Source organism: Rhinoderma darwinii, chromosome 5 (genome assembly GCF_050947455.1).
Source record: "Rhinoderma darwinii isolate aRhiDar2 chromosome 5, aRhiDar2.hap1, whole genome shotgun sequence".
NCBI classification, from domain to species: Eukaryota; Metazoa; Chordata; class Amphibia; order Anura; family Rhinodermatidae; genus Rhinoderma; species Rhinoderma darwinii.
In genome coordinates, this window is record NC_134691.1 from 79,674,444 (window position 1) to 79,691,554 (window position 17,111).

Below are 17,111 nucleotides of genomic sequence, written 5' to 3' on the forward strand. Positions count from 1 at the left end.
ACCTACACACGCGTGCTACGCCGACTACACGCTGATAACTCCCCCACCCCGCACTTCAGACTGCCAGCTAAGGCGCGGACCTCTCCTTTATTCCCTAGATTCATGAAATCTCGCGAGAACTGCGCCGCTTCCATGTTGCCACGTTCAACGCTCTTGGAACGCATGAGAGAAATCACATCTCCAGCTTAAGCCACGCCCACTATTGTGCTCGCCGAGGGTGAATGTGCGATTCCCGGGGGCGTGTTCACTGGTTGAACCACGCCTACTTAGGGTTTCCATTAGCCACAAACTCTTGTCGTTCCGAAAATTAGGCGTGTCCCGTGGAACGGAGAGAGGGGGGAGGTCACGTAACGCAGCGTGGCTCGGTGCATTTTTGTAAGAAGCTGAGGCTGCTGTCACTGCATCACTTCCCTGAGTAAAAACGCGTTTTTTTGTTGCCTTCTTTAGAAACAGCGTTTTCTGAGCTTCCATTTATCTCTAATACCTGCACAGAACAATCATGGCTCCCAAGAAAGCCAAAACAGTGAAAAGAGGTCAGTATTAACTGTTGTCCTGACGTGACCTGTGCCGAGTATATTCAGGGTTCTGGCATTGCGACTGCAATGGATCCAGGGGCCCCAGCGTATCCTAGGAAGCGGAGCATTATGGGATGTGTAGTTCTACTATGTCATACTAACGTGTATGAATGAATGATGCCAGATCCCTGTGGTGTGTGTGTATATATATATATATATATGTATTATTGGTGATGTGTATAATAGTCTAAATAATTTTGGGACATGGTGACATTTCTTGGGCAATGTCTTTCAATTACATTGCAAAATGCCATTTCATCACTATTGTATCATATGGGTAGACTTTGCAGCGGCGACTTGCCAGCTAGTGCTGTCTTATATGGTGCCATGCCCTCCCCTGTGCGCCAGACAACTTGGCTAAATAAGTTGCCCTTCACACTTGCTGCCTTATTGATCCCTACATTCTGCTCGGTGCCAATGAAAGGACCGTGTTGCGAATTGAAAGTTGCGTGATGGCTCCTATCCAGCGCAGCGTATCAGAAGTCGTCATCCAGTATAATCATGGCGGCGGTATCGCACGTTGTGGCTCGCTGCATGACAAGTTACCTGGTGGCTTTCAATGAGCTGTGACATGGCACACCTGTAGCTTCGGCTAGAAGAGCGCTGCTGTGGAGCCACAGCTGAGTTATCGTTTAGGTAGAGACCAGTTCTACCCAGTGAGTGGACATCTGGAATTCGCTCCTCAGTGGTTTTTACGTTAATGATTGTCAGGGTTGGGCAACTCCCCGCAGCCAGGTAGCCGCTGTGATTTGGATTCTGCTTCTGGCGCCTACGTTTTTGGGTTGTTTTTTATTGATCTCTATGAACGTTCTTTTTGCTCGCCATAAAGTCCGGCTTCGGAATTCATCCAGTTGGCGCCAGAGTAGAGCACTTGTTATATTAATATAGTGGCGCTCACGAGTTGCCCTAGTTAGAAGGCAGTAGCGCAATTGTTTCCAGACACGCGAGGTGTGTACGAGAGGCAAACAATGTCCAGTTTTCATATGAAGCGTAAGGAAATGAAGAATGAATGGGACTGCTGTGCCTTCAGGTGGGGAGGAAATCCTTCCCATGTGGCTCCACAGCCCTGTTCACGTGTCACTCTGGAAGGGGGTTGAAGGAGATACCAGAGGAGGAGTCATGGGGAAAGCAGATGTTTAAGATCCGCACCCCCCTGCTATGTAGCAGAGCTGGTAGCGCTAAGCTGTGACCCAGATGTTTGCGTGACTGAGGACATGGAGCGTGTGGCAGAGAATGGGTGCAGAGGCATGATCCTCCCTGATCTCATCTAGTTACATGTTAACAAGTACAGGAGATAAAGTCCATGTATATTTGCCATAGATTAGGCCTTCACCATTCATCCACTTTTTATCGGTTTAAAGTTATAACCTCTATGATAGATATTTGCTTGTAAAACCTGTAGATTGCTGTTTATGGATCTCAGTGATTTTGGTTACTGTAATTATTTGTGTTATCACTTTGTTTCTATTGAACTTTTGAATTCAATTCTCAAAATAGCACCGCATGCTGCCATGTTTTGTCCGGCAAAAACAATGGAATATGTGTGACTTCAATGGGAGGCGGAGGCGTTTTTTTTTTCTTCCCGTGAGTGGAAAAAAATGCTTGCGGGAAATAGAAGCGACATGCCCTATCTTCGGGCGTTTACATCTGACCTCCCATTGACATCAATGGGAGGCAGAGAAAGCGAATTTCGCTGCATTTTTGCCGTTGCCGCTCAATGGGCGCGAGTGAAAAATGCGACAAACGACGAGCAGGCAGATCAAAATCTGCTTCAAAATTCCAAAAGGAATTTTGAGGCAGTTTTTTGCAGGCAGAAAATTCTGTGAACATACCCATGGGAGCCATTTTCTGAAGTTTTTTTTTGCAGCGTATACGTTTAACTCGCATTAATATATTCTATAGTGACGAGTGCCGCTGTTTAGGGATCAGTCACGGCCCACTTTTAACGCATGTCGGGAGCTGTTCCTGGCGTATACATTAAACGTATGTGAAGGAAGTCTTGCGTTGTATATTTGCCCTTTGAAAAAAAAGTTTTGGTTTAGACAAATATTGCTGTGCTTGTTGGTTTTAATATGGCGCGGGTCCATGTGATAACATTTTAGCTTCTTTCCTACCGTTTTATATGAAGGCATCTGCTGTCCACATAATATTCTAATTGTTCGGGCGCTGCCGCAATGTGCTGTGGAAATGAAAGCTGGACTCGCTAAGGTGGCAGTAATATAGTGATGTCTGGTTCACTGCACCACAAAACAACTCCATGTACAAGAGCTGAATCAGCTGGAAAAGAACATCGGACATTCCTCCTTTGAATAACATAAAAGGGGCTTCATTAACCCTTTCTGGGTCGAAGGAGTGAACTTTTGGTCATTGCTTAGCAGAGACCTTCAACATTTGACTCTTCAGTGATTGTAAGGGTATGTTCACACAAGGTCATTACGTCCGTAATTGACGGACGTATTTTGGCCGCAAGTACCGGACCGAACACAGTGCAGGGAGCCGGGCACCTAGCATCATACTTATGTACGACGCTAGGAGTCCCTGCCTCTCCGTGGAACTACTGAAAACATGATTAAAGTACGGGACAGTTGACCGGCAGCGAGGCAGGGACTCCTAGCGTCGTACATAACTATGATGCTAGGAGCCCGGCTCCCTGCACTGTGTTCGGTTCGGTACTTGCGGCCGAAATACGTCTATCAATTACGGACGTAATGACCTTGTGTGAACATACCCTAAGGGTATGTTCACCCGGCTTATTTACGGACGTAATTCGGGCGTTTTACACCTCAATTTTAAGTCCGAAAATGCGCCTCGATAGCGTTGGCAAACATCTGCCCATTCATTAGAATGGGTCTTACGATGTTCTGTGCACACAGGCATTTTTTTTTACGCGCCGCTGTCAAAAGGCGGGCCGTAAAAAAGACGCCCGCGTCGAAGAAGTGCCTGTCACTTCTTCAGACGTAAATGGAGCCGTTTTCCATGGACTCCATGGAAAACCAGCTCCATTTAACGACCGTAATGGACGCAGCAAAAAGCGCCTCAACATGCCATTACGGCTGAAATTACGGTGCTGTTTTCTCCTGAAAACAGCCCCGTAATTTCAGCCGTTACGGACGCCGCCGTGTGAACATACCCTATAACTTCAACTCCCAGCGTGCACGGACATTAATACTGGGAGTTGCAGTTTCACCACAGCTGGAGAACCACAGGCTGAAGACCTCTGTTAGTGTTGTATGTTCACACGCCAAACAAAAAACGGCTGTAAAATACGGAGCTGTTTTCAAGGGAAAACAGCCTCTGTTTATCAGCTGTTTTTTATGCATCAAGCATTTTTTGATGCGTTTTTTACATCTGTTTTTGTAGCAGTTTTTCTATTGAGACGATGAAAAACGGCACAGGAAGTGACATGCACTTCTTTTTTACGGGGCGCCCCGTGGGAACGAAATGACGTTTTTCCCATTGAAATCAATGGGCAGACGTTTAGAGGCATTCAGCCCCCGTATTTTCAACTGGTTTTTCAGGGGGTTTGCAGCCTGAAATACCGCTATAAAGGGGCTGTGTGAACATACCCTTAGTGGTTTTCCATAAAGTTTTTCTAACTTTACCCGCGTGTCTTTTTGCACATTACTATAGTACTGCAGTGGCCTCTCTGTTTTTATGGTGTTATTTTTCCATTTGAGTTTTTTTGACGTGTCCAGCGATTCAGTTTTGTTTCCCTCCGGCGTGGAACGCGTGTGATTCTGGTCCATGTGTGTTGCGTTATTCATCAGTGTACTGTGCCAGTGTTGTGCGTTATTCACAAGCTCTCAAAGCACTTTTTTTTTTCCAATTGAATTGATACGCAAATCGTGCACCGCACACGCGTGATAACGCACCAATATAGGACATGCAGTGAGTTTCACGCAACGGAGACGCGCTGCGTGAAAGCTCCTGCATGTGCGAACGGCCCCTTTTGAAGTCAATGGGTCCGTGTGCTGCGTGTGATTTCCATGCGTAGCATACGGACGTTCTTCAAGTTCTTCTGAATGAGCCCTAAGTGTAAAAAATAACATTTATGACGCCAAATTCTGAGAGCCATAACTTTTTTTTTTTTTTTCTCCATCGATTAAGTGGTATGAGAGCTTAGAATTATTATTTTTTTTTTTTTAACTATTAATATTGTTTTTTTTGTTTGTTTTATTACATAAAGAAACAGTTTTTTACTACTTTTGACTTATATACAGCATATCTGCCCCGTGTGAACCTGACCTAACTAATGCCAGAGATGATCCAATCCTTTTCTATCAGAGCAGTTTTGGCACCAGATGCATCAGTTATCATGCTGAACCTCTCGCTGCGCGTCACTGTCAGGCTGTGGACGTCGGACCATTGTCATTAATTGTGTCCCGCTCAGGCATAAAACAACCGGTCGGACACAACTGATATATGTAAGTTCTGCCTTTTGTTAAGGCCTCATGCACACGAACGTAAAAACGCCCGTGATTACGGGCCCATAGACTTCTATAGGCCACGGGTACCTTCCCGTTTGCTTATGGGAAGGTGCCAGTACCGTTGAAAAATATGGAACATGTCCGATTTAAGGCCGTAATAACTGCACGGGCAGAAGTCTATGGGGCTCCCGTAATTACGGGTGGCTACGTGTGTGTGCACCTGTAATTACGGGAGCGTTGCTAGGCGACGTTAGGGGATAGTTACTGTCCAGGGTGCTGAAAGAGTTAACTGACAGGCAGTAACTCTTTCAGCACCCGGGACCGTGACTACCGCGGGAGTTAATAGTATTAAGTTAAATTATCTGCTTCTTCCTCCAGTCCGGCCTCCTGAAATGACGTTTCATCCCATGTGACCGCTGCAGCCAATCACAGGCTGCAGCGGTCACATGGACTGCCGCGTCATCCATTGAGGTTGGACTGGATGTCAAAAGAGGGACGCGTTACCAAGACAACGGCCGGGGTACGTATGAACTTCTTTTACTTTCAATCGCTGCGGAAACTCTGCCCGAAAGGGCTGCCCCTTCTCTCTTTCCAGCACTGATAGAGAGAAGGGGCTGGAAATTAGTGCAGAGAAAACGGGTCCGTAAATACGGGTGGAATACTGGTGACATCAGACCCGTATTTATGGGCACGGATCTGTAAATACTGGTGGAATACGGGTCGATTACGGATGACAAAGGACCCGTACTTACGGGAGAAAAAGAAATACGTTCGTGTGCATGAGGCCTAAAACTGTAGAACAGAAGATCGGCACTCGTTTGCTCCTTTCACTAGGAGCTATGTATGGGGATGAGCACTTGTTACTCCGATCGTTCGTTCCCATACGTTATGTCGGCAGCACGTCTCCCTGTTTACACAGAGATGTGCTGCCGACAGCGATAATATTTTAGGCAGCTAAAATGATACGATCAGCAGATGAACGAGTATTTGCCGGATTATTGCCCCGTGTAAAAGGGCCTTTAGTCTGGGTGACGGGGACCTGCGCTGCGGACTAGATTGTAAAAATGTCACAATTTGTGTTGACCCACAAAGGAAATCGTCTGTGGATTATTAAATGTTACAGTTTTAGAAGCAATGTCTAGCAGGAGTGTAACTTTGTGAACAATAATACAATGTATTTGTGGACTGAGAATTCTTGGTAGTATTAAAAAAAATAAAAAAAAATAAAAATAAAAAAAAAAATATATATATATATATATATATATATATATATATATATATATATATATATATATATATATATATATATTTTATTTTCTCTAAAACAGTTTTTCATTTTGGCTTTATCATATTTGGTTTCCCCCTGTTGTAGTCAGAATATGCTCAAATTTTAAAATAAAGAGCAAAACCAAACCCCCAAAAAAATCTGTCAGTTTCCAAAATTGCTTCATTGAAGGGGTTTTCCAGCCACTAAAAATGTATCCACAGGATAGTCCATCAATAGCTGATGGGTCGGGGTTGGACTTTCGGGGCCCACGCCGATCTGTTTTGAAGGGGACGCAGCGCCTGTGCGATCGCTGCTTCCCCTTCATTTCTTCTTGCTCACTGTGGGTCATCGACACGCATTTAGTGGCGATTCACAGGTATTGCAGCCTTTTCTCCTGTTCACTTCAATGGGAGGATAGGCCATCTAATGAGGATAGGCCCCCAATTTTATAGTGGCTGGAAAACCCCTTTAACAAAAGATGTATATAGATCTGATTTGGCAAATCAAAAAATAAAAAAAATATAGAGCACACCCGAAACCTTGCCTAAAAGGTGCGTTATCCTAATTTTGGTCTGCTGTTCCTTTAAAGTTCCCATAGCTGTCGTGTATATGAACTTGTTGGAGTTGACAGCGGTATGAGTCATTCTGGTTCAAGGTGTGTCGCCTCTTCCAGATGAATACTGCTGATAATTTCATTAGAAGTTCGTCATTGGGTTTTATCGTACTGATCAGTATCTCAGTCTACAGGCTCATCCACACAACAATATCGCAGCTTCTAGGAAGATTCCTGTTTGGAAAACTACCTTTTAGATACGGAATCCAAAAAGTGAAAATGATCGTTTTAGCCGACCGATGACAGACCCTCATTGTCTGGAAAGAAGTTGGCAGTGTTTAAAATTTTCATCCGAACTTTCCTGCACTGTGCACAGCATGCTGCCCTCTGTTGGTAGGGGCCAGTAAAGCTAGTAATAAAACATTGACTATTTGAGTCCTAAAGGTCCTTTGTCCCTCTGCTGGAACCTTTCCGGGATGGTAGAGCGCTCCCAGTGGACAGAACCATAAAACTGTTGATCACCACTCACCTCTTCTTCTTTTTTGTATTTGGCTCACGAATCCTTAAACATTGGTGGGACTGCAGTAAAATCCTATTAAAATGAGAATCATATTGTGATTATAGAAATCCTATAACGCAGTGTCAATATGTATTTTGTGTTTTATTTCAATGTATGAAATATTTTGCAGTTAATTTGCTCTTGTTGGGTTGTCCCTCACATTCAGATGTTGTTCTGAAGTCAGAAGACCCTTTTTCTGAAGAGAACAGACTGGTAATTGTGTGGCCGTGGTGTTGTGCCTCTTGGTAGATCTATAATTCTGCTTGGCTGTTTTTATATCTGCATGATGTCTGTATAAGAGTCTTTGTACTAAATTTGCTGGCTAACGTTGCATGGAGTGAAGAATATGGCAAGATTTATAATCCATGTTTTGAGGTGGGGTTTTTTTCTGTTTTTAAATCTTATACAGGTCTTTACAGGCAGTAACATTTGCTTCTATTTAATTTGTTTACATTATGTGGCACAAGAAATCATGGAGCTAGAGCTACATTCACACAGCAGTGAAAAACAGCTGTGTGGCGGTGTGAGTTCTAGGAGTGTATTCACATGGCCGTTTTTGTTTTTTAACGGCCCCACTGCTCCCATAGAAGTGAATGGATTTGTTTTTACCGGCTGTTTTTTTTAAATGAATCAATCCTTGTAACAGCCGGTAAAAACTGATCCTGGCCGAGGATTTCCTGCACACAGCGCTACTCTGAGCGCTGAGCCCAGGGAAGCCCTTGACATTACTATCCATATATGGACAGTAATGTCGGCCTTTCAACTGTGGAGTCTCCAGCCAGAGCATCACGACTCCTGTCTCCCTCTGAACCCCCTGTAGATAGCGGCACCCCCTCCTCCCATATAGCGCCGCTGTAGCTCCTTGAAGGAGCAGAAACCCTGGCTGACGCTCTGGCCAGGAGATTTCGCTACTGGCGAAGCCCCTGGTGTTTCTGTCCATATATGGACAGTGATGTCAATGGCTGCCTCTGGAATCCCCTTCCAGAGCAGAATCCCCAGCCGACACTCTGGCCTTAGGGGCTTATGACTCATACACCCATATGACTGCTTATTCTGATAGTCATCTGAAAAGCTAGGTACACTGTTAATAAATGTTGTATTTTTTTGTATTTCTAATCCCTAAACCACTAGGTGCCGGGGCGGGGGTTGGACAGTAATTGACACTTCAGCCTACATTTGAATAAACAGTGTTTTTAAGCTCATGTACGTGGCCGTATTACAACTATTTTGTATGGAGCAGTAATAGGGCTGCCATAGGGGTCAATGAGCTCTCTTACCGTATGTCTCAGATTTTACATGATAATTTTTGTTTGGATGGAGTCAGAAAACGGGGCATTCTCAATCGAACTCCTATGTATGGATGCGTTCTCTTGTAGAAACACTGCTTTTAGGGGAGAATATCTCTGTACAGCCATGTATAGTAGCCTATATTCTGAGAGACGACCGTCAAGTCAGCACCACCATGACTGCTTATCATGAAATAACTGATTGAGCACCAGTCTGAACTGAGGTTGAGTGGTGTATTGGTTTGGCCTGCAGGCCGCAATATTGGACGCTTTTAATCTTGCAGTATTTCAGTCCCAATTCTTCACCCCACACGAGAGAAGGCAAAAACTGTGTATATGTGAAATCGCTGCTTGCGTGGTCTGTTGTATGAAGTAAAACTTGTGTGTAATGACCCGTTATGTAGTGCGAGGTGTCTGTGCTTATGTCATTCACAATGTAGAATTATTTCTGAGGAGCAGGGTTCGTTACAGGTTTTATTGACACAGGTTATTGGAAGTGGAAAGAATGTTGTTCTGTCTTGGCAGGTTTCTGATGGAAGGAGTAGCATTTCACTGTACACAAACTGGACTGACCTGCCACTCCCGGTAACTAGCCCAGAAGGCAAAAAAAAAAAAAATCACCCCAGAGTATGTGTCTGACATGCAGGTCATTTAAAGTGATGAATTTGTGAATGTCTGTCTTATCTTTTATACAGGTCAGTTGGCAATAAAAATGACTTGAAACTGGTCTTGTCGTTGTGTCGATGCGTTTTTGTTTCGAGTCATTTTGTACATGTGTTTTTAGAGTTCTATAGTGGAGCATATGAAGAAGAAACGCTGTGTTTTATAAAAATGCAACTGACCTCAAAAAATGGCAATACAATGTGACACCCTGTACGCAGACATTCTTCTATTTCACGCTAGACTTTATACGAACATCTGGCTGCAGCATTTAAAAGAAAAAACATGCGAAAAACACCAATGAAAACATGTCAAAGTACTCATCAACCGTTTTGGCGCAGTTTCTTTTTAGCGAAATGCAGAAGTGGATCCAAAAGGAAGAAAAGGTATAAAGAAAAGACTGATGCATCTCCTTACTTTTGTGTCCACTTCTGAGTTTGGCTCAAAAACTGAGACCTAAACTGCATCAAAACTGTGTGATTCTGGTCTAAAGGGGGATTTTGCATTCTGACGTTTTCTACCAAGACCAAAAACCGAAGGCAATTTGCAATTTATTATCCGCATTTTTATCCTGAAGAGAAATCTCACATTGTAGTATTTTAATGTCTTTCTGTCCCAGGACTCCAAGCACGTTGCCCGTTTCTCACGGCAGGGGGTGGATGTCCGAGTCGCCTCAATAACCACCTGCTAAGTAGAAAGAAAGGCATGTCCGCTATTCCAGCGCTTCCATGTCCTGGTTGAAGGCTATATAATATTACATATGATTGAACACTGAGACCGGTGATATTACACCTGGGCACGCACTCGGTACCAGGCTCACACGTTGTCAGCCTTTAGTGAACCAGCAGGGGGCGATGCAGGAATTGTATAATGCTCTCACATATTGTTGTAACGGACGGAGCTCATGTTTCGTAATAAAGGTAATCTGTAGCCCAAATATTTCCCAGCATGTTCATTTTCTGCCAGCTGACATAACTATCGGATTCATGAAGTTCTAATCTTTTTATGAATTAAGCTATTTAGTAAAGAAATAGAAATAATGTCCATAGCACAAAGTTAGTTTTTATAATGAATCGTTCTCTGTATGCCTTTAACAAGACCGTTTACATCTGCGCCATGATTTCCAGCTATAACGGATACCATGACGCAGTGACGGATCCATCGTACAACTGATACAACAGCGCATGATGGACCCTGTTGACATTTATAATGGGTTCCCTCATGGTGTCAATCGTTGCATGCAGCGCTGTGGTTTCTCATCAAATCTGCTGGAAATTGTGACGAGGGCTTCAAATGGATGTTTTTATGCTGATTGTCCGTTACATCCACTAACCTGTATAGTTCCCAATGCGTAAATTGCAGCTGTTTTTTTATGCGATTTGTCATATATGGTAATAAGTTTCTATTCTATACATATTCCATACCTCCTAGCATTTAAGCATCACCCAGGAACACCCCAAATTGGCATGGACTCGCCGCTTTTATGTAGATTTGAATAATCCCTGCCCGTTTAGCGGCCTGGTTCGAGCTGAATCGTCTTTTGGGAGGAATAATATACTTGTGCATGGGGCCTAAGGAAGAAATTGTCCTTACATGAACGTGCTTTTGCGGCTGAGAATTGCTGCCCCATTCATCCCTATGGGGCCATGCACACGACCGTGGTTTCCACAGTCCGTGCATGGCCCAGGAGCCCGCACAGCAGAAAGAACGGGCAAGCCTTATTACGGCCGTGTTCTGCGGTCCGGGCTAATTGAAAATAATGGCCGCGGCCATGTGCACGGATTGCGGGCGGCAGTCCACTGCCGGCCGACCTGAAAATCACGGCCGTGTGCATGAGGCCTTAGTCTTTACTAGGTATACTGTTCTATGAATACACTATAATAAAATTGTGAAGTTTATTAAGCGTGCAGCTATGTTTTATATATACCTAAACAAAAGAAACAACATATAAAACGGCTAAAATGAAAGCTTCTTTTGTTTTCTTTGCCGTCTGCTTTTTTACCAATACACAATCGTGATCAGGTTTATATTAGAAAGTTATTTTTATTTCACAAGCAGCTTTATTTAAAATAATGTTTGCAACATCTTGAAGCCGGTAACATATGGGTTAATCCTGACTCTCAGACAAGCTGCGCTCTCATCACATTTGCTACGTATTTTTCTATAAGCCTTTCTTAGAATTGAGCTGCCGTGGATTGTCCAATCACAATGTCAGGGCCGCGGGGGGAAACTGTGAGGCCTCTCACTTCTCATGTAATACTTGGTTGCATGAACTATTCTTTATAGCGGCTCTGTCCTGGGTCCCAAGCAGAGGATCCCCCTTTATGATGTCCCTAACAGTGCATATGGAAAGGTTCTGCAGATGGGACAACTGTCTAAGGGCATGTTCACACGTGGCTTACTTGCCGTGTATTTCCGCAGGGTATAACGTTACAATGTATGCCTATAAGAAAAATATTTCACGACTCCAACAGACTTCTCTAGTTCTTGGGCTGCAGAATATTTACCACGTGTAACCGCACTAATAGACTAGGCTGATTTAACGGACGATCGTACGTAGAATGATTTTTCTTCAGACTACATGAAGATTGGATGCAATAAATTGATCAGATGAGCTGAAATGAATCTATTGAAAGGATTTACCATCACATAGGCGAAGGAATTTTCGAGTTTCAACAACTAAGGCGGGATTCACACGACAGGGTCCCGCCCGCCCCCGAGTGTCGGCCGGTAAAATCGGCCATTTTGCCCGGCCGGTTTGCATAAAGTTTTGCATCCGTGCCGGGCAGATCTGGACAGTGACATCAGCGGCAACTCCTGAAGGGGAATCCCCATGTGTTCGGGGATTCCGCTTCAGGAGTTTCCCCTGATGTCACTGCCCAGATATGGACAGACACATCAAGCGCTCTGTCCAGGAGCGGAGTCCCCGAAAACACGGGGATTCCGCTCCTTCAAGGAGCTAAAGTGGGGCTAGCATATAGCAAAGCAGGGAGATACCTCCCTGCTCTGCTATAGTGGCGTCTCTACAGTAGTAGTAGTAGTAGCAGCAGCTGCTAGCGGTGCCATGGAAGGTGTCGCCGGGCCAGGGCGCTTTTAAAACAAGCAGGGGAAGGGAGCCAGCGCAGCGCTCCCTCCACCTGCTGTACACCCCGGCCCTGCCACACAGTGTACAGCGTACAGCCATTCGTCCGAATGCCATCAACTCCTCCTCCTCCTCACATGCACTCTGCGCTAGGAGGAGGAGAGAGAGCGCAAGCGACGGAAAACCCGGCCATCACTCGGAACACATTCCAGTGATGGCCGTGTATTACCCGGCCCCATAGACTCCTATGGGAGCCGGGCGGCCGGGTACCCGGCCGAAAATAGAGCATGTCCTATTTTTTGACGGCCGCTTTTCCCGGCCGTCAAAAAATCGGTCGTGTGAATAGCCCCATTAGGGGTCTATTATTCCTAATGCAGCCGGGTGCCGGCCGATTTATGAACGGCCGGCCGGGAAACCCTGTCGTGTGAATGAGGCCTAATACGTAAGGAAAAGTTCTACATGTTTATAATTTGCGTGGTGTCCATTCTTAATTTTTTTCAAGATGTATGCTTTTACTTATTAGCTGGAAGCAGAGAACTTGAATACTGTGAGGAATTGTCAGTATATTAGAAAATGTTAGAACTTCTCTTTATTGAATGAATAAGCCCTGTTTGTTATTAATAATAATTCCAAAAAAGGATATATATTTTTTTATCTGCCCTATATGAGGATATGCACATTATATAGGGGGATCTTGTGCTGGGGACCCCCTACTCAGAGCCAGTGCAGAATATTGGTGGCTCCTGTTCTGGTGGTCTTAGGGTTCATCCACACGCTTCTAAATTGCCACGTTTTTTCCCGTCTGAACGCATCAGAATACAGGTAGCAGCAGAGTAGATGAGATTTAACAAATCTCCACATACTGCGTAAAATTTCTGAGCTGAAATTGACCTGTGGTGCGTATCTTTCAGACCCCAGCATGTCAATTCCTGCTGTGGAAAGTGTCCAGAATTACTGCGTTTCTCAGAGGAGATTTCTCCATTGGGAGAAATGCAGCAATTCACGCACCATTTTCTTCCGGAAAAACCGCAGGAAATGGTGCGTTTTTGACGGTGGAAAGCCTTTGACTTTCAACGGAATTGCTGCTGACATTTTCTGCGACTATTCCGTTGTTTGTGGACAAGACTTTATTCCTGCCTTGTATTCCATAAACAGCCACTCAAAACGTAAACATTGAATCGGAGAAAATAAAATGTGTATGGCCATCTTTAGAAATGTTTCCACCGTTCTGTCTTTGTAGAGTATGCGTGTAATGATCACAATCTTCCTGCGGCTGATATTTTCATTTAATTTTGTCCTTGTCCTCAGACAGCTGTCACATATGTGAGACTGATGGATTCCACGTGGCTTTCATATTGTATGTCATTTTGTAAGGTCCTGGCTGGAAGATGCAACACGTGTAGCATGCGTTATGTTTAGCTAATATCACTCAGAAGATTGTGACTCATGAAATTATTTTTTTTTTATTCATTTAGTATTTTCATATAAGGCATCGCAGCGGAGCTTCATTTCACATAGGCACGCAGGCTGACAATAGAGAATCATACATTGGGGCAGATTTACTAATACTGTCTAAGATTTAGACCAGGCAGTCAGAAGATGCACCAAGGTATTCAGTGGTGCCCGCTGTATGATCAACTTGGCGCATCTTGCTAGACATGATGGACACTTTTTCTCTTCCTTATACCACCTATATTGGCTTGATTTTATAGCAGTTATGGAAGATCCATGAGCAAATAGTTATAACCTATAGCATTGTTCAGGTGTGATGACACTCTTGAATTCCCTTTACCAATTTATGACCTACAGTGCGAAGGGAGTATTCGTATGAAGAGATTAGGATTTCAAAGATTAGAGCGTATCCTGAGGAGATCCAATTTGAACAAGTTTGTGTCTTAGATCGTGAGAAGTCTCCTGGAGGCCGGAGGGAGCCTAGGAAATGTGTATTTTGTGTCCATAAGGATAAGGCTTCCTGCACACGAGACACACATTCTGTGGAATTTCTCTTTGGCAATTCCCCAAGTATTAGAGAAACTGCAAAGTGAACGAGATTTAAGCAAATCACATCCACACTCTGGGGGGAGGGACAGGGGACGCAGAAAACACGGGCTGAAATTGACCTTCAGTTCGGGTTTACAATCTGCAGAATGTCAATTTATCCTGCAGAAATTCAGGTTGGCCACGACCATGCGCCATACATTCCACCCACATCGGAAATAAAAAGCCCACATACTCACCTCACCGCTCCATCACTCCAGCGCCACTCGTACAAGGCCCTGACTCCAAGCAGCGTTATATTCAACGTCATCAGTGCTGGGTCGCAAACAACGTTCTGATGCTGCCTGGCATCATTACATTGTATGAGGTGCGCTGGAATGATGAAGGAACCGGATGGAAGAAGAGGAGAGTAAAATTTATATATTAAAAAAAAGTTATATTTTTTATTTAACTGTCCATCGAAGAGGGGCAAGGTACGATGCTCCGTACAGTCCTCTACCGTACTATGCCCCACAGAGTGAAACCTGGCATAGACTTCCACTATAACTTAGCTTCCACTATAACAGCTTTCTGGCGTAAATGTATAATTTGCTGGTCTGTGGCGGCTACGCCCCCTTTTCCAAAAGCCTCGCCCCTTTTCCTTTAAAGTGACAAGGGTGGCTCAATTAGGCCAATTGCGACTTTTCCAAGCCAGAAAACGGCTTAGAAAGGTTGATACATTACATCCTCTTTGTCTCCATTTCTACAGTGTCACCTTGGAATGTAGCATGGACAAAGGGGTATTTGCTTAAAAATATATTTTTAGTGAAGAATCAAATTATATTAAAGAGGCTCTGTCACCACATTATAAGTGCCCTATATTCTACATGATGTGATCGTCGCTGTAATGTAGATTACAGCAGTGTTTTTTTTTTATTTAGAAAAATGATAATTTTTGACGGAGTTATGACCTATTTTAGCTTTATGCTAATGAGTTTCTTAATGGACAACTGGGCGTGTTTTACTTTTTGACCAAGTGGGCGTTGTACAGAGGAGTGTATGACGCTGACCAATCAGTGACCAATCGGCGACATACACTTCTCCCCGTTCATTTACACTGCGTATAGCTATATCGCTATGTGCAGCCACATAAACACTATAACGTTACTGCAGTGTCCTGACAATGAATATACATTACCTCCAGCTGGGACAGGATGTGTATTCAGAATCCTGACACTTCTGTAGCGCATGTGTGAGATTTACAGCAAGGCAAGCGTAATCTCGCGAGATTACGATGTAACCTGTCATTTAAAACAAGATTAAGTTTGCCTTGCTGTAAATCTCACACACAAGTGTCAGAATTCTGAATACACATCCCTGTCCTGGTTGGTAGTGCTGTCTATTCACTGTCAGGACACATGAGTAATGTTAGTGAGTTTATGTGGCTGCACATAGCGATATAGCTATATCGCTATGTGCAGCCACATAAACACACAGTAACGTTACTGCAGTGTCCTGACAATGAATATACATTACCTCCAGCCAAGACGTGATGTTTATTCAGAATTCTGATACTTCACTAACACAATCCCGACACAACAGCACAGCGAGATTACGCTGTAAAATCATTTAAAACGATATTACGCTTGCTGTGCTGTAGGGTCAGGATTGTGTTAGCGAAGTGTCAGGATTCTGAATACACATCACGTCTTGGCTGGAGGTAATGTATATTCATTGTCAGGACACTGCAGTAATGTTATAGTGTGTTTATGTGGCTGCACATAGCGATATAGCTAGATCACTATGTGCTGTCTAAATGAATGGCGAGAAGTGTATGACGCTGATTTGCCACTGATTGGTCAGCGTCATACACTCCTCTGTACAACGCCCACTTGGTCAAAAAGTAAAACACGCTCAGTTGGTCATTAAGAAACTCATTAGCATAAAGGTAATATTGGTCATAACTCCGTCAAAAATGATCGCTTTTCTAAATAAAAAAACACATCATGTACAAGATAGGGCACTTATAATGTGGTGACAGAGCCTCTTTTTAAATGGTAAAATCATCACGTGTCCTCACTAATTTATGGAGCACTGGCTCAGTCGTGGACCGAATTCAACATATAGTATAACTAGCTCTTAAGGGCAAATGCCGTTTAAAGGTTATGTAAACCATTTGAAAGGGATTTTTTTGTAAATAAAAAGGTCAATCCGTGTGTTTGAAACTTTATAATTAGTTTCTATTAAATATTTTGACTTTTTGACATACAGCTGCTTTGTATCCTGTATACAGAGCATCTGTATCTTACGCTAAATCCTGTACACTTCAGGTCTGCCGGACTGACTGGTTCAGTGAAAGCGTGTCCTGCCTTCATAATGTAGAAGTGATCGATTACAGGTGGGTCCTGCGTGTCCGACACACAGGACCCGCTGACACTGAACCCATCAGGGAATGACAGATTCAGGTCTTGGTGAACTATACAGCTGCTCTGTATAGAGAATACAGAGCAGCTGTATCTCAAATTAAATTATAATATATTTTTTTTAATAACTAATTATAAAGTTTCACCAAAAACACTGACCTTTTTTTATTTAAAAAAATAAATAAAAATCCCTTTCAAAGGTTTACATATCCTTTAAGGCCTCATTTCAGACGGCCCTGTTGTCTCGATATAAGGACCACATGTTGGTAGTGTTTCTTGGACCGAACACCGTTCAGGGAATC

At 43.7% G+C, this 17,111-nt stretch overlaps 1 protein-coding gene across 10 annotated transcripts in view; it reads left to right on the forward strand.

Annotated features, from left to right (window-relative positions):
- Positions 1 to 240: 240 nt before the first annotated feature.
- Positions 241 to 17,111, forward strand: part of ASPH (aspartate beta-hydroxylase) — a 214,222-nt gene continuing 197,351 nt past the window's right edge. For 8 of the 10 annotated variants that reach the window (XM_075826191.1, XM_075826193.1, XM_075826194.1 and 5 more), the window contains exon 1: positions 241 to 533. In XM_075826191.1, coding sequence (XP_075682306.1) covers positions 500 to 533 — 34 coding nt within the window. In that variant the 5' untranslated portion in view covers positions 241 to 499. The remainder of the gene's footprint in view (positions 534 to 17,111) is intronic. The other 2 variants (XM_075826201.1, XM_075826195.1) reach the window with 2 other exon arrangements.